Here is a 22,820-nt window from a genome sequence, read left to right on the forward strand (position 1 = left end):
ACACTTGGTTCCAATCAGCAAGGACCTCAGATAGATTTTCTCCATGTTAATCTTTCAGTCTGCCAAAGACAGCGGTGTACGTACTCTCACTGATGACGTATCGACATGCTCGCTGCTGCCATGATGTCACATTTATATGTGGTTGCAACCTTTGCAACTTCAGCACTGAATCCTTAACCCTAAGTTGTGTTCTTGCGTTAAGCAAGGAAACACAAGTTTGTGTTTGTCCGCTCATGTTTGACACAGCAACACATTGACTTGCAGCGTGTTATCAATCAAGAAAATTAAGAACTTCCACATGCTTCTCTTTGAAAGGAGAATAAAAAATAGCATATACTGACCTTTATCGCATATAATATACGTTGGGTCATGATTGTCAATGATCCTGTCCCCTGTTCATTCAGAGGCAAAAGTCAAAGACGACTGACTGCAGTCTGACTATCATTATGTGATCAAATGACTCAACAGTGTCTTGATATTCACTTATTTGAGAGAAGTTACACTTGTACGTCATACCTTAATCACATTTGCTTTTCCATGTCATGATGGATTTAAATGTAAACGACGCCAGTGAGTAGAAATGTAATCCTGTTACAGTCTGCAGACTGATGCTTCTCATCTCCACAAGAGGGCGCTGGCCCTAGTTTCTGACCCGTAGGGCGTGTGCGTATGTGTGTGCGTGTGATTGTGCGTGTGTTTATAATTTACTGATTACCATAGCTCACAGTCATGACAGTTTTTGGCAGAACATAATTCTAAAGAGAAATCCATTAGTGTGATATGATATGCTGTATTCCAGTCCCAGTCATATATTTTTCAAACCTGCCCTTGAAGAGAAACGTTTGTGTTTAAAAAAATAACAATTTCAAGAGTACAAGGAAATTGAATGTTTTTGTTGAAGACAAGACATGTATTGAATGCACAGAGAAGACAACGGTGGTTAAAAAATTAGACGTCATTACATTACTCAACTCGACGTGATGAGCAGTAGGCAAAGGAGCAGGAAGATGAGACGCTTCATTATAGTAGTTTGATTCTAATATTTGAAGTCCCTTTTTGTGTGTGGAACATCTGATGCCGCCAATTCCCCATATTTAAATAAATTCCTGTTCTGAGTTTTTGACAGATGTGATGTCAGCGTGAATGTTTTTTTTTTTCAACTTGTGCAGCCTGCAATTGACTTGTGACGAATCAGGGGTGTCCACAATTTTTCAGCCAAAATAAACCAGGTTGGTCTACCTACCGTGTGGATTTTAAATGGATAATAAATAAATTAATTAATAAATAATGTCAAACTTTCAAGGCCGCACACAATTCCTCTTCATATTTTATTGACCAATGTCACAAGCAAAATCATAACTAACTTTTCTCTCCCACATGGGCTTTCGGTTGTCATGGCAACAGTGAGGCCAGGAGCCATGTGCTGCTGAGCGTGTGGTTCATTTGTATTCTTTGTGAGTGCATGCGCGTGTTTGTCGTGTGCTGGATGATGGAGGGTGTGTGTGTTTGTGAGGGGGGTTGGGGGTGTTGTTGGTCTCAGCCACGCCTCTCTCTCTCTCTCTCTCTCTCTCCTCCACTCCCCACGTCCATCAATGCTGCAGCATCAACGCTGATGTACAAATTTCGTGCAGCGGGATGCTCTGCAGCGCGCACTCACTCATGCACACACAAACTGTAAAAGAAGAATCCAATTGACTCCTCATAAGCATTCAGCATCACTACTGCATCCCATCATCTGCTTTGCCTCTTTCATTCGCTCCCTCTCTCTCTCTCTCTCTCTCTCTCTCTCTCTCTCTCTCTCTCTCCCTTCATCCACACTGCCAACCTCCGCAGATCTGACTCATTCGGTTCTCCTTTTTTGCCTGTTCCCAAACAAGTGGAAACACAGAAACTGTGCAGCATGTCCTCCAATGTGTCCTCCGGAGCAGCCAAAAGCAAGCCCCTTTCCCCTTTCAGGAAGCGCGGGAGCCTGCAGTACACAACCAGTACGGGTGAGTAATCCTTGGACTATGAGAGCCGCTTTTATTACTGACTTTTAATTATTTTGTGTAGTTTTGGTTGACACACTGTGACTGTAAACCACTTTTTGAAATGTGTGTAACCTGTTGATTGGCAGCACAGCAAGTCAGCAGGACTGCAGCTATTGTTTACTGCAAATGTTATGTACAACATAGAGATGCATACACACTGCACCGAGTCACTCCTCTGTGTGTTTTTAGTTCATTGATTTCACTTTATTGTTGTTATTTTGCAACGGTATGGTACGAATCGTATATTGAATTTTGTGATCAGTGCTGATGTTGTTAATCAGGCTGCTAGGCAGTGGCGTGTGTCCTGCAGAGAGATCTGCACATGACTTGATCCCCAGCACGAATGAGTGGATTATCCTACTGTGTGGTGTGTGCTGCACACACAGATCCAAACTGTGCTGCAGTACGCCCATATCATGCCAGTCAGAACCCACAAATGATTTTGCCTGTTTTAGGGGTGATCGTTCTGTTTTGCAACACGCTTCCCTCCACCCCCACTTGCTTACTTGACATATTAATTCATTATTGAATTACAAATGATGATTCCTAATGAAGAAGGGCGATTCGTTTGATGATTAGCTTCAATAATTTGGGAACGACTATGAATTTGATGCGGCGCAGTTGCACCGGTGCGACCACAATTAAAAAAAACATTAAAAACATACTGCATTAGTTAAGATTATAACTGTTGTAATTGCATTGCATTATAACTGTTGTAAAGTCACCATCTTGCACTGGATATTGTTTTACTGCGCAAGTCGTCATGATCATGCAGCTGGTCCGTGTAATACTATCAAAACATTGCTGCAAAGATTTCAATTATTTTTATTCCATGTTACTTGAGGGTGGACTGACACTGACAAAATGTTCTTTTGTTAAATAGCCAGCAGACAGTTAACAGCGGGCGTTCATACTTCTTTGCCATCCATTGTTGTCGTTTCTGTTATTTCTCCCATTTTGCAAAAGCTCCATTGGGATTCGTTCTTGATCATTATACAAGGCTAATACCAATAGCTACATTTAAATCCATTCAAAGCTGTTTGGGAGCACCATACAGCCACTACTTTTTCCGTGATCCAAGGGTGCAGCAAAATTGCAGTAGGGTGTACTAAGTGGTTATCCCGTACGCCTCACAATTCTAAGGTCTGGAGTTTGAATCCTACCCGAGCCCTTCCAGTGTCCCGCATCCTGCTAGTTTGCATTCATTTGTTCTGAGAATTCCAAATAAATCCCTGCTCCAGCTCACCATCAACCCTCATCATGAAGCGGTATTAAAAAATGGATGGGACTGAAAAAGGCTCATTGATTCTTGTGATTTCACCCATTAGACAAAATATCAATGCAATACAATAAGTCAGTGAATCAGTAGAGGCCAGTGGCGTCTTTGATTAGTACTCATAGCCATGCATTGTATAAACTCTCGTGAAAGTGTCCATTACACAATCTTTTACCCGAGTGAGCGGAACACTGCGGTGTAGCATTATGCACAATTAGTACCTAATTGCCATGCTTTGTGCAGGGAGAGCAGACCTCATTTGTGCTATTCTGGGAATGCCAAAGAAATTGATTTTCTGGTTGAAACAAGCGAGCCAGAAACTGTTGATTTACTAATTTTAACAATGTCCAGTTATCCTTGAAAAGTAAACTTTGAAAAATATTTTTTTAATCATGTCCAATCTTTGTACCCCTCTATATGTTACCCTTTAGTGCACATCGCATGACTATTTCGCTCAACTAATCAGAGGACAGAAAATATTCTTGAATGAGGGCCAGGAATACTGAATCTGAAACTTATTTGGTTGAAACAAACAAACAAACAAAAAAATTCTGATGATGAGTAAACATTCTATCAATAAGTGAATGTCATAAGGCTTTATTGAACTTAAAAACAAACAATAATACATTGACGGAAAGTAATTGTAAGTAAAATAGTCAAAAAGGAAAAGAAAACAGGCATCGTACAGCAAAAGGAAGAAGTAAAAACCGTATCTAGTCCTATTCCATGTTATGTATTAATTTATAAATACAGTAAAGTCTCGTTATATCGATATTCAAGGGAGTCCGAAAAAATATCGATATAACCGGGACTATCGATATATCAGACCCTGTTTGCATGTAATTTTCTCCGTGCGTGCATAGAAATAGTATCGATATAACCGGGACTATCGATATATCCGATATCGATATAACGAGACTTTACTGTAGATATATTTTTGGGACAATAAAAAAATAAATAAATATATGTAGTGCCTCGCAGACTTCAAAAGTTCAACCTCTCTGAGTAGCCGGCTAGCTGTCTAGCTAGCTAACTATCTGTCTCTCTAGCTAGCTAGCTGGCTCGGTAGACAGATAGATTAATATACAACTAAAATAAGAAAAGCACTGTGTTTTGTATATTATCTTAGCAAACCATTCCTATTACTACATATACTCTCACAAAAGAAAATACTGTAAGGTTGATGACAGCTCTTTGAACCTGTCACACTTTGCCTACATCTTCCTCACACCGCCTTTCATCACCTCATGCCCACGCATGTCAGGGGTCTCTTGCCAGAACACACGCTCCCCATTACAACAAGGAAACGAATGAATAATACAATGTGTCACTCCCTCCCGTGACACAACCTGCATGAGTAATGTGTCATATCTTTTGATCAATCATTGACTGGGTGTTGGGTCTCCCACCCACCATCATCTTGGCCGACACACCTTCGTCATGACAACCGTCGATCTATTAGCGTGACAGTCGACCTGTCGCTGTTATCTGGTCTCTGCCCTTTGGTTGGTGCTCACATCTTTGTTTGTGAGTGTGCAAAATGTAAAATGACATTCACTTGTGGCTGCTGGCAACACGTGTTCTCACCCTGCAGAAAGACACTGTTTTGGGTCGCAAAGGTACAGTTTATGACCGTCACTAAAAATTTTACGTGTGGGTTTTTAAATCAGTTAATCAGTCATGACCTCACATCAAGTACTTGACCGTGTAGATGTGAGAATGTGATTTAATTATTTGCAGCATAATGAATGCCCTAACAGAGGAGTTTGTGTTTGATTTAATGATTGAATTTTAACGTTACTATATCCTCTGAGCTCCAACACATTTTTATCTATTTCCTATGAATTCAAAAAAGATGCCGTTATACATATATTTTGCTATATTTATTGTCGATAATATTGATTTATAGGCTCCAGCAACCCCCGCGACCCTAATGAGGAATAAGCGGTACGGAAAATGGGAGATGAGAGAGAATTTATATATCATGATTTGTTGTTCAGGGTATTTATCAAGAATAGACATCTACCTTTCAACGCTCACCTTGGATTGGTTGCAGACAGTGGCGGGGCACAAATAGACAAACAATCATTCCCAAATTCTTTGATTAAGTTCGGCGAATGTAAGATTGGATTCTGAATAACAGCAGAGGTAGCAGTAGGACTCTACTGTGGTGTTCATAGCACGAAGATGGCGTATCTGACCACTAGGGGGCGACCTGTGAATGAAAGGAGACAAACAGCCCTCTCAAAGGCAATAGATTTTTTTGGGTAGACAATTAAATATTTCTTGTTTCCTTCGCTCGAGCAGATGGCGTGTTTCCAATTGCATTTGGAGCACACTTTCTACTGAATGATATTACTTAACAATTATGATTATGATGAGGATTGAAATATGCTGTGAAACAATTTGAATGACTAGCATATTATTTCATTATGATTCTATCTCAACAACAAAACGATTCAGACTAGCACAATAATAACAAATCAAAAACAAAGACACCAGGAAAATAACAAAACGGGCCATGGATGGCCGACATTCATATTTTCACAAAATTTCAACAATTCAGCTGCTATGTCAAGGAGTTTTTTACTTTGTATTATTTTATTTTTTTGTGCGATTTGTAGAAATCATGCACAAAGTGATATATTAGGGCTGGGAAACGTTCACAGTTAAGTTCAAGAAAGGTACAGTGGACATATTGAGAAATCAATGATAAGAAATGCAGCACAACAGGCAGGCGCATGCTGACGGGGCCTTTGAATGCAATACATGGAATGGGCATAGAAAGGTTGTTCGCACCAAAGCGTTTTTGAAAACGGTGTACATTTGAATTTAACAATGTGTGGTGGTGAAACTACTAGAATTGTTCACAGAATCTATTTGGAATGAGGACACTGATTCACTGTGACGACTCATAAAAGGAAAAGAAGAATTTAAAATGACGTAATATCAACACATTGCAGTACAAATAAAGAACATATGACCGAAAAAATAAATACATTTTCACAGCCATGGTTATTATCAAGTGTAAATTTACCTTGCTTGCAGGCAAACTATGCGTGTCAACTGATGTGAAATTTGCAGGGTTTCACAATGATTGGTTAATAGTGTAGGTCAGTGGTGTCCAAACAATGGCCCGGGGGGCCATTTGCGGCCTCGTGACATGGGAAAAAAAGTATGAGAACTAAAAATGACATTTGAGATGAGCTGGAAAGTTAGTTGTAAAAAGGTGAAGACGGGCAGATTGAGAAGGAAGGGTGTACTATCGAACTTTTCTCGACATTTGAAGATCAACACAGTAATACCTCAGCTTACAAACTTAATTGGTTGCCAGCTTACGAACTTAATTGGTTGCCAGAAAGTACCGTAGGGAGGAGAGGAGTCGGATGGTATGTCGCAATGGGAGTTCGAGGCTGATTATGCTTTTAGGTTGCCACTATGAACTTGCCATATTCACCGGTGATACATGAAATCTCCTACCACCCCCTCCTCTCAGCTCTCCCGTGGTACATTCCAATGAGATGTCAGAGGCGTTTAAAATGAGGAAGATCAGCTCCAAAGGCAGCTAGTGCAGCGACAGCTGGCCTGAACCAGGAGGGGGCATGTGAGGGGGAGTTCATGGATCTGCTGGACCACTTTTTTGTATGTATGACAAGGATAGAGCAAGAAAGAAGAATGCTGATGAATGTGTGTGTGTGGTTTGTCCCTTAAGTGTGCCTCTTGCTTCCTTCACCTCACCCCACTGTTGTGTTGAAGTCATCTTAAAAAAAGGAAAGAAGATGGCATCCTGGCCCATTGGCTATTTGACAGGCATGCTCCATTTCTCCCTTTATTTCTTTCTATATTTCTCCCTATCCGGGCCCCGTCTATTTGCTGGTGAACAAGCTCTTAAAGAACATTTTTGTGCCACTATTGCCTTATCCTACCAAAGCACAGACCCTGCTCTTGTCTTTATACCTGCCCCCCCTCTTTCCACTCTCAGTGATGCTCTCCCCTTCGCTGTCCCTTGACACTGATGCAGTTTTTACCACGAGGAGTATGCGTGTGGAGTTCACATCGCTACCACAAAACGAAAAATGACTTGCTGCTACAGAAGGGTCAACATGATTATTGACCTTATCAATTGTAAACACGACTTGGGTGTGTTTAAAGAGAAGTTTTCCACCAGATTCTTCAATGCTGATGTGAACAACGCATGATTTCGGACTGTGAGATACTTTTTAACTCATCCACTGCAATTCACTAATTTATTCGGCAATTGAAAATATGACAGAGCATCATTCCCGAATTTGTTCGGGTTTTCTTTTTTCTTGCTTGGGTGCTGATAAAGTGATAACCAGACATCTGGCAATGTTTTTCTCTTCTACAAGGGGGCAGCATTTCCCTTTTTTTCCATGTTAGCGCTTTGTTCCAGCTTCAGCTGTTGTTAAAGCCCTATATAAACCAATACCCATGTATTGTATTGTATTGTATTTTGGACAGCTGCCCTCATTTCAAGGTCATATAACTCGAGACCCATATAATTTAGAAAGTAATTATTTTTTTCTGATGAAAGAATTCAGATTTCTTATGCTGCATTGAACGTTTTTGTAGGTCTAAAACATAACATTCTGTGGGTCCTAGTATTCGAGTGACAATGACAAAAACCCTCGCACTGGAGTGGACACACTTTTGGACATCGTCTGGCAGTGAATGAGTTAAAAGGGGGGAAAAATAACATCACATTGTGCAGTTGTAGGTTTGTGTGTGTGTGAGTGAGGGGGGGGGGTATTTTTTGTCGTTTTTTTTTTTCCTTCATTGGTTCATTGAGGGCACTTAATCTTTCTGTGGTCAGTGGTTACTACGGCAGACAGCTTGTCGTGTTCACGGGTTACAGACAGCTGTTGTTGTGTGTTGATTCGTGTTTAAGATGACTTTGAATGCAACTGAATAATTCTGAACTCCACCATATTCCCAATTTTCATAGTGTTCGCCTGGGCCACGGTAATCATTGGGAATTTTACGTAATATTCCCGAACGGCTATTCTACAGTATTTCAATAATTTCTCTTGGGGTCTCTTCAACAGGGGTGTGAAGTCTTTTCCGATACCCACTGTACTTCACCTAAATTATCATGACCCACCTGTACAGTGTGCATCTAACAAACTGTACGTAATGTTTTGATTGGACTGTCCGCTGCATTTGTTGAAATATTCATGCAGTGGTCATCTTTTTTGACCTCAGTCTCCAATGGAGATTAGTGGAAAATGATCTGTTGATTCTTTTCAGGCACCTGCCATCCCTCAAGGTTGTTTGCTGTCTGTTTCTAACCCTTTCCCCAACCCTGCACCCCATTATTAATGTATTTTTGTCCAGTAATAGCCCCACTGATGAATACATTTTGTGGTATCATTAATTAAATTATGACTTATATTGTATGAGTCGCTAGCTGTGAGGGGCTGAGATATTATGTAACCATAGATGCGTTAGATCCAAATATAGCAGCCATTAGGGGATTAGCTGCGGGTCCGTTCGACTCGGCTACACTGCAGCCTGACTTGGATGTCTTTGCCGCTAGTCACATGCCGCCCTCGACAACAGTGTCCTGTGTTATCAGGGAGAACTGATATGGCCTAAAGTGACGGGCGGCGCGGATGATGTCTTGCTTTGCTATACAGAGCACATCTGTGGCTTCGTGGCTCAGGTTGAGACATCACACTGGTTATCTATCTACTTTATAGTGGATGCCACGCAATGTTTTTTTCTCACCTAGTTGCTGATTTTTGTTTTTTTTTGCATGTATAATAGTTAGGTTTTGACGGCATTTTGTCAATGAAGTACATTGAAGTGAGTGCAATAGCGAATGGACAATAAATTGTTGGAGAGAGGTAACACTGCTTCCTTGCGACTGCCATTGGTGCACCATCAGGGCCTGCAAGGCCTTCTCTGCTCGCCTAAAAATATCTGAATCACGAACTGATGTCAATTATATTTTGTCCTTGAATTCTTATGAAATAATTCCAAATTGTCTTTCAGCTTGTTTTTGTATTTAAGCATTTAACCAATCACATTTCAGTCAGCAGTTGTTACCAGGGTCACAAATCTTCCTGGACACCTTCACAATCAATTCTGCAGTCTCTGTAGCGTAAAATAAGTGTCGATAAAATAGTTGTTTAACTAATCAAATTTCCAGTTGGCGACACCAAAGCCTTCTCGCAGGCCTTATTTCCTGGCTAATGGTACCCTCTGGTGGACTATTAGTAAATCACATCATACTTTTTATATGAGTCCCAGTCGCAGCTGTTGCTGCAGTAAATATTATATAGTCATAAAATAGTTATTAAAGGTTGGATTAATTCCGATGTTCCATTACTGAAGGTGTAGGTATGAAATGCACGGCTTGCCAATGGCGACTGCTATGATTTCCTGGGGCAAATCAAGGAACCTAATGATGACCGCATTTTCTCACCAAACTCCTCCCACACGGCATTATACTCTTTTTAGAATAGTTTAGCAAACCCAAGTTGCTCTTGCCGAAAGGATTACTAAGGTAGTAAAAATGACGGTAAAATATTAAAGATGATGCAAATGATTAGAGTTTAGTTCCACAGGCAAACATGTCCTACTTGTTAAGTTGGCTGTGTTGAGACAGCATAAGGTGTCTCACGACACAAGAGTTGTGTAGTGGAACAGACGCATTCAATTCTTCCTGAATTTTTGCCCTAGTCGAACCCCGCGTTGCCCGCCACCTCCTCACTCCCCAGCATTCCTTGCCTGGGATCCCCGTTGCCTTAAAACAGTCCATCGATCTGCGTACATCCATGGATGGCAAGTACAAAGAAATTGCCGAGGTGGGTCCTCTGTGGTGCTTTTTACTTTTGAAAGAGGTTGTACATGCGGCATTATAGTTATATCTGCGCATATGTGCCTGTGAAGGAACTGTTCTCGCGTAGCCTAGCAGATAGTGAGATGCGGAGTGCTCCTTATGAGTTCCCAGAGGACAGCCCCATTGAACAGCTTGAGGAGAGACGCCAACGCCTGGAGCGACAAATCAGCCAGGATGTCAAGTGAGTGGGGGGGGGGGGGGGGGGGTTAAGGCATGTTTAATCTTGATGGAGTAATGAACAAACCTTCGCATCCCCTTTATAGGAAGAGGCCGACTCCATTAGATAGCTGAATCAGAACATCTTTGCAATTGGAACATCTTTTCTACAACATTCCCAACCACTGTGTCCCCCCCAAAAAAAACAATGTGCCATCATCATTTGGAATTAAGCGAAATATGAAATATACAGTAATCCCCCGGTTATCACAGGTAATGGGGACCAGAACCCGACGCGATAGGTGAAAATCCGCGAAGTAGATCCCAAATAAGCAGGCAGGAGGGAGCAGCAGGTTGTATTTGACAAATTGTATTAAAATCAAGTCAGCCTGCACCTGCAGGGGTGTCACCTGCACAGATGTCGGTCGTTCCGATCAGTGGCAGACTGTACCGTTCTGGTTGGCGACCAACTGATAGCCCTGTTGGCCCTGCCTGCAGCTGCACATGTGTTGGTCGTTGCAATCAGTGGCAGTTAAAAGGACTCCCGGCACGACCATTCTGTGTCGGGTCATTGTATGTGTTTGCTTGACCCTGTCAGGTTTGTTTCCTCTTGGCAGATTTGTACTCGTGGTTTTCTTTGATACTTTGTATTTTTCTGTTCGGATGATTTTGATGTTTTAGATTTTGTTCCTGCTGACTTTATTTTAATACAATTTGTCAAATACAACCTGCTGTTCCCTCCTGCCTGCTTATTTGGGATCCACGACCAAACCAACCAAACACAAAACCACCATCCGTCTGTTGGGCCTAGCCTAGAACTCGTAACAGAGATATCACTCTAGTACTGCATTGTTTTCTTAAATACAAATGACGAAAGAAACCCATTGACAAACTACTGCAAGTCCAATAAATCTTTTACAATGTCAGAAGTGTGCGTGATTATCGTTACATGTGCACCTAATGATGTGTCTGTTGCGTGTGTGTGCATATCCTCTGACCAACGTGAATGAGCCTAGCCTCTCTGCGCACAGGTTTGAACCAGACATTTTGCTGAGAGCCAAACAGGACTTTATGAAAACAGACAGTGCCACAGATCTTGAGTGAGTGCCTGGCAATTATCCGCTCAATTACCAAATCTATTTGCCTGAGCAGAAGAAAAAAGGATATTTTCTGTCAGATACATGAAGCAGCAGAGCCAAGCGCCAGACCTGCTGGAAAGAGAGCTGCTCCCAGAGAGAGAGTACCAACGAGTCACGATCTCTGGAGAGGAGAAATGCGGGGTATGTCAAACAATTGATTTCCTAATGTCTGACTAAACAAATCTTATTTTATGCTTCGTTTCTTCGTCATCATCTCTTGTTCGCCGCGTGGCAATTTCAGGTTCCTTTCACGGACTTGCTAGATGCTGCAAAGTGTGTGGTGAAAGCGCTGTTCATCAGACAGAAATACATGGGCCTATCACTGCAGAGTTTCTGCAGAACCACGGCCCGATACCTGCAAGAGCTAAGCGAGAGACCCCTCGACCTGACTATCTATGAGGAGGAATTGCAAGAGGCGATGGAGGCAACTGTCACAGCCGGTATGTTTTCATTACTCAGAGTGATACTGTTTTGGGAGGTATGAGCACTGCCAAGTTTTTGTTTTGGGTTTTTTTTTTTGGATGTGTGTTGCAGTGTCAGCCTTCAGCATTGCTAAGTCAATCAGCTGCGAGTGTGGTGTGACACGCCCACTAGAGGGGACTGTTGGTCAGGAAATAACTTGTGACTTGAAGAAATTTAAGAAATAATGTCATTAAACCGTTTGCATTTTTACGATGAAGGTGTGGATTCATGATAACCTCATAAAATTGCAACATTATTTGCTATTTTTGCTAGCTTCGGAGCTTAGGAGCTATGGGGTCTTATTCTAGTAGTAGCACTCAATAGTTTTATGAATGTTCAACAAGCTACTAACATTACAAATGTGTTATTATACTATTGTCATTCCTTCTTTGTCTTCCAAAAGCCATAAAAACTTTTCATTTAAGGCAAAAGTGATGTTAAATGTTGATCTATTCATTTCATTTTGCATTTGTAATTATATTGCATTATTTTATGTCAATGAAACTATTTTATTATTGTCTTGAAAATCAATTTTGTGCCTATTTTGGAAGGAGTCTCGAACCAATTAATTTGATTTACATTATTCCCAATGACAATTGTTTTTTTCATACGATTCAGTTTAGGTTAGACGTTTTGGAATAAATTGATCGCACTCCTGAGGTTCCACTGCATTTTTAAAAATGTTATTTAAGTAGTAAATAAAGGCTACTACTTCATACTGGCAATAAAATAAAATCAAATAGAGGACAAACGAGTGCCAATAATAACGTAACAGGAGTAAATGTAAGTCCATTTTTTGACTGCAGTATTCGTTACTCACATCCATATCCCTGAAATGACTCCAGATATTCAACAACCACATCAAAACGGCACTTTACTATCATCGTGCACTTTACTCCCACATGAACACGAAACCACCATCCGTCTGTTTCACGCCTCTGAGCAGGACAACCAGCGTGCAGGCTCTCCTTACGCTGAGAGATGAGTCGTTTGTTTGTTTCCACCTCCCTCAAAACCCCCCTGCTTGCTGTGACATTTTGTCCTCCTTCAGATGCCACAGTGCATCCACCTGTTTCTGGAACACATCCCTATATAAACAAGGACCCGACCTGCATGCCCCCTGATATGCGCTACGCCTGTAAGATGGTGAATGGTGTCATGCACGTGTACACGTCAACAGAGACGATGGACAAGTGAGCAAAAGTTTAAGTTGTAAATTGTTACTCACGTCTCTTTTACAAAGTTTCCAAAAATCATAGACTTTTTTTTTTTATTCCACTCTTATGCTTGCACGTTGCTTGCAGGAGCACAGAGCTGGAACTTCCATATCCGGACCTGCAAGAGTACATTGCTGACATGAACGTCATGATGGCCCTCATCATAAATGGACCAGTGTATTTTATCTTCTTTTCTTAAACACATTACATTTTCAGGTCCAAATTCTCAATAGATGTGAGTGTGTGCAGAGTTGATGTTCGTCTCTGTGTGCGGTGTGATTGTCTGGCAACTAATTCAGGGCGTTCCCGGTCTACAGCCGAAAGACGGCTGGGATAGGTTCCAGCACCCCAGAATACATTGGATGGAAAAATGGAGGGATTTGGGTGGACGGATGGATGGATGGATGGATGGATGGATGGATGGATGGATGGATGGATGGATGGATGGAAGGAATTGGATGGATGGAGGGAGGGAGGGAGGGAGGGAGGGAGGGAGGGAGGGAGGAAGGGATGGATGGATGGATTTGGGTGGAAGGATAGATGGATGGAGGTATTTGGGTGGATGGATGGATTTGGGTGGAAGGATGAATGGATGGATGGATGGATTTGGGCGGAAGGATGGAAAAATGGAGGGATTTGGGTGGATGGATGGATGGATGGATGGATGGATGGATGGATGGATGGATGGAAGGAATTGGATGGATGGAGGGATGGATGGATGGATGGATTTGGGTGGAAGGATAGATGGATGGAGGTATTTGGGTGGATGGATGGATTTGGGTGGATGGATGAATGGATTTGGGCGGAAGGATGGAAAAATGGAGGGATTTGGGTGGATGGATGGATGGATGGATGGATGGAATTGGATGGATGGAGGGAGGGAGGGAGGGAGGGAGGGAGGGAGGGAGGGAGGGAGGGAGGGAGGGAGGGAGGGAGGGATGGATGGATTTGGGTGGAAGGATAGATGGGTGGAGGTATTTGGGTGGATGGATGGATGGATGGATGGATGGATGGATGGATGGATGGATGGATGGATGGATTTGATTTGAGTGGGTGAATGGATGGATGGGTGGATGGATAGAATGATGAATGGAAGAATGGGTGGATGGTTTATGGACAACAAAAAAAATTGTCAACAAAGCCACCAGACTCACATAAAACTGTAAACTGTCTTTGACTTAAAATGTATTCAAATTAAAGAGGGACCGGCCATTTTTTTTTTTCCATGTTGAGATCTTAATACAATTTAAACATAATTTTATGATGACAAAAGTAAATCACTGAGCTCCCCCTGGTGGGACATAATCAGGATGAAATGTTCTTCAATTTTATCACCGCAGGAAATCCTTCTGCTACCGCCGCCTGCAGTATCTAAGCTCCAAGTTCCAGATGCACATCCTCTTGAATGAAATGAAAGAATTGGCAGCGCAGAAAAAAGTCCCGCATCGAGACTTCTACAACATCCGGAAGGTAATAAATCGGTGTAACGTTGCCAAATCCCGATTTTATGCCCATTGTGTAAATCGCCTTCCGGTTTGTGTGTTTGTGTAGGTTGACACGCATATACACGCCTCCTCCTGCATGAACCAAAAACACCTTTTGCGCTTTATCAAAAGAGCCATGAAGAAGTATCCTCGGGAGATCGTACATGTGGAGAAAGGAAAAGGACAGACGCTCATGGAGGTATTTGAGAGTATGAACCTGACGGCCTTTGACCTCAGTGTGGACACTTTGGACATGCATGCGGTAAGTTAGAATGGGACAATGGACGGACATAGGGATGGACTCTTGTTTCACTTTTTTTTATATCTCCCCTTGCAGGACCGCAACACTTTCCATCGGTTTGACAAGTTCAATGCCAAATACAATCCTATTGGCGAATCCATCTTGAGAGAGATCTTCATCAAAACGGACAATCACGTCGAAGGCAAATACTTTGGTCACATTATTAAGGTGTGTTCACTCACGAGAGTAACGCTGCTGTCATTCTCAGCCGCTCGCATCCCAAGTCCTTGTAGACTTTTATGAAAGTTATAACTAATTTATTTTTAATAAATAGCCTTCAAGAACACATATGTCCTTTTTTTTCAGTACTCGTTTATACACATAGCTGGATGTTTACAGTGCCTTGCGGACACGGCATTAACTGATAAATTATAAACACCAACGTACCTAGGACTTCTGTTAAAATGGAAAATAGAAGTAGAAATTTTGCATGTATTTTGAGATTCAAAGCACAAACTGTATACTATAGTTCAAAGCCAATTAACTCATTCACTGCCATTCCCGAATTTATTCGAGTTTTTTTTTTTTTTTTTTTTTTTTTTTCCTGGGGTGCCGATAAAGCGCTGGTCAGACCTCTCACAATGTTTTTCACCGTCACTCAGGAAGTGATGGCCGACCTGGAGGAGAGCAAATACCAGAACGTGGAGCTGAGGTTATCCGTGTACGGACGCTCCAGAGACGAGTGGAACAAGCTTGCCAAGTGGGCCGTCAAACATCAAGTCTACTCGGACAATGTGCGCTGGCTTGTACAAATGCCGAGACTTTTGTAAGTGAAGCGCAGATGTTCTTACACAAAGAGGAGAGGGAGGGAGGGACTGCCAAATCTAGCAACTCACAATAGATGACCCATTCCTGAGGTTGTCATAGAATGTAAATATCATTTTTTTTAAATAAGCTTTTTTTTATTAAAAAAAAAAGAGAGAAAACATGGAAACAGGGGTGAAAAACATGCTTTTATTTTCTTCCAAGTGATGTCTACCATGCCAAAAAGCAGCTGTCCAACTTCCAAGAGATGCTGGAGAACATCTTCCTGCCTCTGTTTGAAGTCACAATCCACCCAGGCAAACATCCTGAGCTGCACCTCTTCCTTCAACATGTACCGTATAATGTTTATGTCACTTCCTGTCATCTCATGTCATCCTGAACGTTTCAATTGTATTGGTTCCTCTTGCAGGTTGTCGGTTTTGACAGCGTGGATGATGAGTCCAAGCCGGAGCAGCATATCTTCAACCTCGACAGCCCGCTGCCAGCCAGCTGGACGGATGAGGACAATCCACCCTATTCCTACTACCTCTACTATATGTATGCAAACATGACCGTTCTGAATCACCTGCGCAGGTATGTGGATTGTGTTTCCATCCATTGGCGTCCTTCATTTTATTTTATTTTATTTTTTTTTGTTATTTCAACTGTACAACGGAGATACAATATATCATATGGTAGTATTGCATTAGCTGGAGAAGAGCAGGGCAAAGGTGCGATCAAAAGTCCTGTAATAGTTGTTCAATTAATTCAGGTGGGATTTTTTTTCGATTAAAAACATTTATAAAGTAATCCAATTTTGTGTAAAGTTAATTTAAAAAGTTTAAAAACTGGTTGGTTGATTGATTTTAAAAAAATATTTTGATAGACGTTAGATGTGCATTTTTAACTATTCAAAAAAAAAAGCAAGTTAGCTCGAATAGCTTTAAAAAATACGTGGACTTTTAGCACATGTTGACATTAATCTAAAATTTTACGGCTGTTTAATACATGGAAGGCTGGCAAAAGAAAAGTACAGGTAACGTCCGACTTATGACCGGGTTCCGTTCCGACAAAATGGTCGTAAGTCAAACGGCCGTAAGTCCAAATGCACTCAATATGGCCGACGCGAGGTTTATCCGACAGAATAGTATACGATGTCAATCTGTTGCTTTTAAAGAACGTTTTCTATTGAATACTATTCGAAAACAAACTGCTTACAGTTGAATTATAAATCTTATAACTTTTAGTGTCATTTTTAGCTTATAAAAGATTTTTTTTTAATAATATGATGCCAAAATGTCAGACACAGTTTCAGTGCAGTGCTATTCAGATAATTCACGTGTCGACATTTTAACCCGTTTGGTTGGTTGTTGTTTCCACTACGATACCACCATCTAGTGGACATATTTAGACATAACATCGTTGAATTGACTCAATGTTTCATCACTGGTTAAAACATAGAGTCGCTGTTCAGTTCAACATGAAACAGAAATCGATGTTGTCATTCTTGATGTCTTTTATTCCATTTCTTTTTCAAACTAGACAGCGCGGCTTCCACAGTCTGGTACTCCGTCCTCATTGTGGCGAAGCAGGTCCAATCCATCACCTGGTGTCTGGTTTCATGTTATCTGAGAACATCTCCCACGGGCTGCTGCTCCGGAAGGTGGGATGCACAATGCCGCAAAAAAAAACAGCCTGAAGCCACAACCGCCATTACATTTGCTAAGCCAAGTGGCCATTTTGATAAAGTAAATCCAAATGGAAAAAGTAAAGCAGTGCTTGTATCATGAACATATGAGGTTTTATCCCTGTCCACAGGCTCCTGTGCTTCAATATCTGTACTATTTGGCTCAGATTGGCATCGCCATGTCTCCGCTCAGCAATAACAGTCTGTTCCTTAGCTATCATCGTAACCCTCTGCCAGAGTACCTCTCCAGAGGCCTCATGGTCTCCCTGTCCACAGACGATCCTTTGCAGTTTCACTTTACTAAGGTCAGCACCGATGTTGCTGTCGTTAGCATGAAAAATGAACCTCGTTATTTTGCGGAGCACTTGATTAAAAAAACTCAATTATGTTTCTAGTTACTTTAATACATTTCTCAGTTACTGACAACGGTGGTTAGCATAAAATGATACCTGTTTTTGCCACGTAACTGGAAGTACATTTTTACCAGTAACTTTAAAGGACAACCGAATGCCTCCAGACAAGTTGGGTCCAAAATTTGTAAAATCACTTCAAATGACTTCCACTGAGCGTATTTGACAAAGATTCCACCGCATATAGCTATATTTTACGTTTTAAGACTCGCGCTGAATATTCAGTAAGTCTAATACTCCGTACGTGACGTCACGAAAGGAACGCCCCTGACCGAAAAAAAGACGCATTGTAGCGGTCCTTCCATCATGTCAATGTATTTTGCTGTATTTGTTTGGTCTGGGGACCTCGTGTTGCACCCAAAAGCTGCCAGAAGAGGGCGTCCAAGCTCCAGATAAGGAATTTATCAGCCTGTGGAAACGGAGGTGGCCACAGGAGGTCGCCATTTTTTGCCTCTTTTTCGTTGAAACATCTCCCCTCAATGTTGCCTCATAATGGCACAGAATAATTTATTTAATCGATTCTAAACATTTATGCTTTCCTCTTCAGAACTATTTGAATCATATTCATAACTGGATGAGTAACAAGAAAGCATCTTCTCCGAATCTGAAGCCATTGTTTTGATTCTAGAGCAAGGCAAGACGTCCTGGCGTGACGTCACGAGCAAGGGGGCGGGACCTTCTGAAACTCGCCAGCCCGAGGTCATTTTGAAGTAGTTTTGGGACACTTTAAGTCATTTTTATTGGTGTTTTGCATTCGACTAACAATAGCAGCCTGCGTGTTTTGGGAATTTTAGATGCTATAAAACGTTATTTTGATGTCAGTTTGGAAACAAAAAATGGTGTCGGTTGTCCTTTAATACGTAATAATAATAATGTGGGCGGAAGTGGCTGATTATCACTACTTTTTGAAATAGTCAAAGTCAGCTTTATTGTCAAATATGCTAATATGCATGATAAACAGCAGAGATGAAATTACTGTTCTCTCGGACATCACTGCAAAGTTGTAGTCAATATATTTTTTCCATGTCGTACCCATCTCAAGCCCAAAGTCAGCTCATTTTCATAGAAAATGTAATAACACAAACTTGATTGGACAATATTGGAGTCAACTGGGTTCGTTTCATGTCTTAGTTTAGTTTGTGCACTTCCTTTGTAGGAACCCCTGATGGAAGAGTACAGCATTGCGGCTCAGGTGTGGAAGTTGAGCTCCTGTGACATGTGTGAGCTGGCCAGAAACAGCGTGCTAATGAGCGGATTCTCACATAAGGTACAATACACTTTTTATATCCATCACAATAAGAAAAATAAACAAATAAATGATTCTCTCTATGAGTGATATCTCATCTTTATTGAGCCAATGCATAACAAAAATGTCACATAAGTACAGTGATACCTCGGTTGTCAACCATAATCCATTTCAGAAACCTGTTCGAAAACTGATTTGTTCAAAAACCGAAACAGCACTTTCCATTAAAATCAATGTAAAAAATCTTAATCCGTTCAAAGTCTACAAAACAACTTTTTTAACTATTTTATCGCATAAACCGGATAAAAACTTAATAATAGAGCAGGTCATGTGTAAAATTCTATCTAAACAAACTTTTATGTTCACCAATTTTTAACATCAACATTAACATCTTTCTGCCACGGGGCGTGTTGGCACCTCTCTCAGCTGTCTTTGGGCAAACACAGGGCACACTAACTTTTCAAACCATCCTCTGCTTACTTTAAATTCATACTATTCAGGAGATCTTAACCAAATGTGACAGCATTTTCGCAAAAATAAAACAACAACAATATCAATGCGTCGGTCACAATGAGCCAATGAGGAAGACGTGATATATAAGGAAGTGACGTATAAGGAAGCAGGGGGTAGTCGAGTGATGCATTCAGATGCACTCAGTTTGGTTGAGAACCAAATTTCGGTTGTATAAAAAAAAATCGGAAATTTTTGGTTGAAAACCGAATGGGATGAGAACCGAGACGTTGGAAAACTGAGGTTTGACTACTTATACTATGGTGAATCAATCTAAATTCACAAAATAAATCAATCAAGATATAGATATATAAATATATGGATGGACAGACAGACAGACATGGATAATGACTAACATGACACGGCAAAGCGATTGTGGATCACTCTGCTATTAACTTATTGCTGTTCCGGTTTAGGTGAAGAGTTACTGGCTCGGGCCGGACTATGTCAAAGAAGGCCAAGAGAGCAACGACATCAGACGTACAAACGTTCCAGACATCCGCGTGGCATATCGCTACGAGACCATGTGCGAGGAGCTCAATTTGATAACGCAAGCCATTCGCACAGACGAGCTGGACACTATAGAGGAGGAAGAAAGTCTGTGCATGGCTGCCACTCAAGGAAAACAATGAACTCTCACCATAATTTCCCTGCATCACAACTTTTATTTTTGTATTATATGTCAATGGCCATATCTTATCAGCCTTTGTGTGTTGTTGTAAATGTCAAACACAAGGTTCACACTGTGATACAGTGCGACCTCAACTTACGAACTTCATTGGTTCCCAGACAGAGTGTGTAAGGCGAAAAGTGTGTATCTCAAAAAAAAAAAATTCCCATAGAAAACCATTAAAATGGGAATAATCCGTTCCCGGGTTTCCATAAAATATACTTCTCAACTAAATAAGCCTAAAAAACTACACACAACATATCTTATTCTATGTATAATAAATGTGCTATTGTATTGTAATGAAAGAAATACACTACATTGTATCATAAAGTCACTTTATTTACATCATTTATGGCTTGATTGAATGGCGTTGGAGGTCGAAGGTCAAAGGGAATTGCTGTTTGGAAAGAGGCACATTACATGAGGACTGTAATTAAAGAAATAAACTGTGCTGTAAAATAAAGTTTTATTTACCTTTTTGATGGTCATTGATGGCTTATGGAAGGAGAGTCGCCTTCCATAAAGACTGTTGGTAACTTAACCTCTGGTGCTGTTCGGTCGTGTGCTTCCGCCGAAGATCACTCCGCCACCCGTGGTGGGTGTGTATTATGGAAATAGTGCTTATTATAAGGTTTAATTTTCATAAAGTTGACGTTTGTAAGACGAAAAGTTTGTAAGATAAGGTGTTTGTAAGTTGAGGTCTCACTGTATATGTGACATCTCCTTGCTGTTCATTTGGTTCATTTGGTTATTATTCACGCTTCTCAGTGACAGTTTGAAAGATGTCATTGCTTGTCTCCAGTACCAATTCAAGCGATTGGAGAATTGATCCTTGATTGTTTACGTGTGATGAAGCATGCGATGTCCTGGTAAGAGGTCAACCATTGCCAAAGTCAAAGTACATTCATTTTTTGAGGAAATCAAAGTCAGTCGAAAATCTTTTGTCATGTAATTCAGTGTGTTTGAGTCTTTTTGTGAAGTAAGTCGTATTTCAAGGGAATTTCAAGGGAATTTCAAGGGAAGTCTCCCGGGGTTTTTTCTGTACTGTATGTGAAATTAAAGGACAATCGACACCTCCGGATAAATTGCGTCCATAATTTGTAAAATCACTTCAAATGACTTCTACTGAGCGCATTTCACAAAGATTCCACCGCATATCACTATATTTTACGTTTTAAGACTCGCGCTGGATATTTATTTATGAAGTCTTGTTTTTGAATTGATGACGATGCCCTAAGTGACGTCACGTCAGGAACGCCCCTGACCGAGAAAGCGACACACAATGCATTTTGGGTACTTTTTTTTCATCTAAAAACAACGTGTGGATCGCGAAAATTATAAGGAAAACTACAAAAATAACGCGATGGTGAATCGTTTGTCGCAGGCAATTGAGGTAACACGCATAAAAAAGGTGTAAGTTTACACAAATTCCCAGTGGACAAATCAGCCCATTTCCAACGGAGCTTGTGTGCCATCTTGTGCATTTTCTGGGCGCTACATCGTAGTCCAGATCTTCGGCGGTTTCATCGCTTACAGACGGCTCGAATTGATAGGGAAGGACTTCTTTCATCGATTGCAAACATTTATGATTTCCTCTTCAGGACTATTTGTATCATATTCATAACTGGATGAGTACAAGAAAGCATCCTCTCCGAATGAGAAGCCATTGTTTTGATTCTGGAGCAAGGCAGTGTGTCATCCATATTGATATCACGAACAAGGGGGCGGGACTTTTTGAAGTTCAGTTTCGAGTTCATTTATGGCAGTTTTGGGACACTTTGTCATTTTTATTGGTGTTTTGCATTTGATTAAAAATATCAGCCTGTTTTTGGGGTATTTTAGATGCTATAAAACGTTTTTCTGATGTCAATTAGGAAATTAAAAAAAGGTGTCGGTTGTCCTATAAGGTTAATGTTGCCTGTGTTGATGTATAAATAAACATCCACACTTAAATGTTTCCTTTCTTTTTTTATAGTGTAACTTAATACAAAATCATGACTCCAATGCATGTCTGTACTAAAACTTAAGAAAAAGGCAAATACATGTGTAGAATAAATAAACACGAATGAATGAGTGAATGAATGAATGCCAAAAGCGGGGAGTGCCAAATTATGTTGAGATTTACGAAAACATACATGTAACTGTGACAATGTGTATCCAAATGTACACTGTGAGATGACTTACAGGTCTAACAAGAACTTCAACTTTTACGTTGTGTGTACATTTTGTAATATAAGTCAGAATGAGCACCTTTTGCCACAGTCTAAATTTTTCATGGGGTCTACTTGCTTTTAATGAAATGATAACAGAAACTGATAGATTAAAAAAATGCTTGCCACCCTCATCATAGTAGCACAATCGGCCTAGATGTAACATGACGCACATTTGGACATTTGGAAGGCCAACGCTAACTACTACTTCAGATCTGATTAATTACCTTGCATCTTTTATACGTCTTATAATCTTTTAAAACTCCATATAAATCGTTTTTTGAAAAAAAATAATTATTAAATAATTTTTAAAAACAAATGTTTTAAACTTACAGAAATAATACAATTAACACAACTGAACTGTGTTGAGAAAAATGCTATTACTGTATAATGTATACTGCATATATACTGCA

General features: G+C 40.7%; 1 protein-coding gene across 7 annotated transcripts; it reads left to right on the plus strand.

Moving 5' to 3' along the window:
- Positions 1–1,772: 1,772 nt before the first annotated feature.
- On the plus strand, positions 1,773–22,381 carry ampd2b (adenosine monophosphate deaminase 2b). 7 transcript variants are annotated; one of them, XM_089012087.1, is made up of 18 exons: positions 1,773–1,991; positions 10,012–10,136; positions 10,222–10,352; positions 11,359–11,427; positions 11,505–11,607; positions 11,708–11,906; positions 12,980–13,121; positions 13,233–13,322; positions 14,486–14,615; positions 14,697–14,891; positions 14,967–15,098; positions 15,533–15,696; positions 15,900–16,026; positions 16,105–16,268; positions 17,217–17,337; positions 17,493–17,666; positions 18,928–19,038; positions 19,944–22,381. In XM_089012087.1, exons 1-18 carry the CDS (start codon positions 1,901–1,903, stop codon positions 20,157–20,159), a joined length of 2,484 nt encoding a protein of 827 aa, XP_088868213.1. In that variant the 5' UTR covers positions 1,773–1,900; the 3' UTR covers positions 20,160–22,381. The 7 variants fall into 7 exon arrangements, with proteins under 7 accessions (XP_088868213.1, XP_088868241.1, XP_088868232.1 ...); XM_089012115.1 differs by having other exon boundaries at positions 1,851–1,991; positions 10,239–10,352; XM_089012106.1 differs by lacking the exon at positions 1,773–1,991 and adding an exon at positions 4,802–4,925.
- The last annotated feature ends 439 nt before the right edge of the window (positions 22,382–22,820 follow it).

The sequence above is a fragment of the Hippocampus bargibanti genome, linkage group LG01 (genome assembly GCF_051943395.1).
Source record: "Hippocampus bargibanti isolate YZ-2025 linkage group LG01, ASM5194339v1, whole genome shotgun sequence".
NCBI lineage: Eukaryota > Metazoa > Chordata > Actinopteri > Syngnathiformes > Syngnathidae > Hippocampus > Hippocampus bargibanti.

Coding starts and splice junctions, on each gene's coding strand:
- ampd2b (XM_089012087.1), top strand. CDS start 1,901: ATGTCCTCCAATGTGTCCTCCGGAGCAGCCAAAAGCAAGCCCCTTTCC. Junction 11,608..11,707: donor CTGGAGAGGAGAAATGCGGG/GTATGTCAAACA, acceptor TGGCAATTTCAG/GTTCCTTTCACGGACTTGCT. Junction 15,697..15,899: donor GTACAAATGCCGAGACTTTT/GTAAGTGAAGCG, acceptor TTTTCTTCCAAG/TGATGTCTACCATGCCAAAA.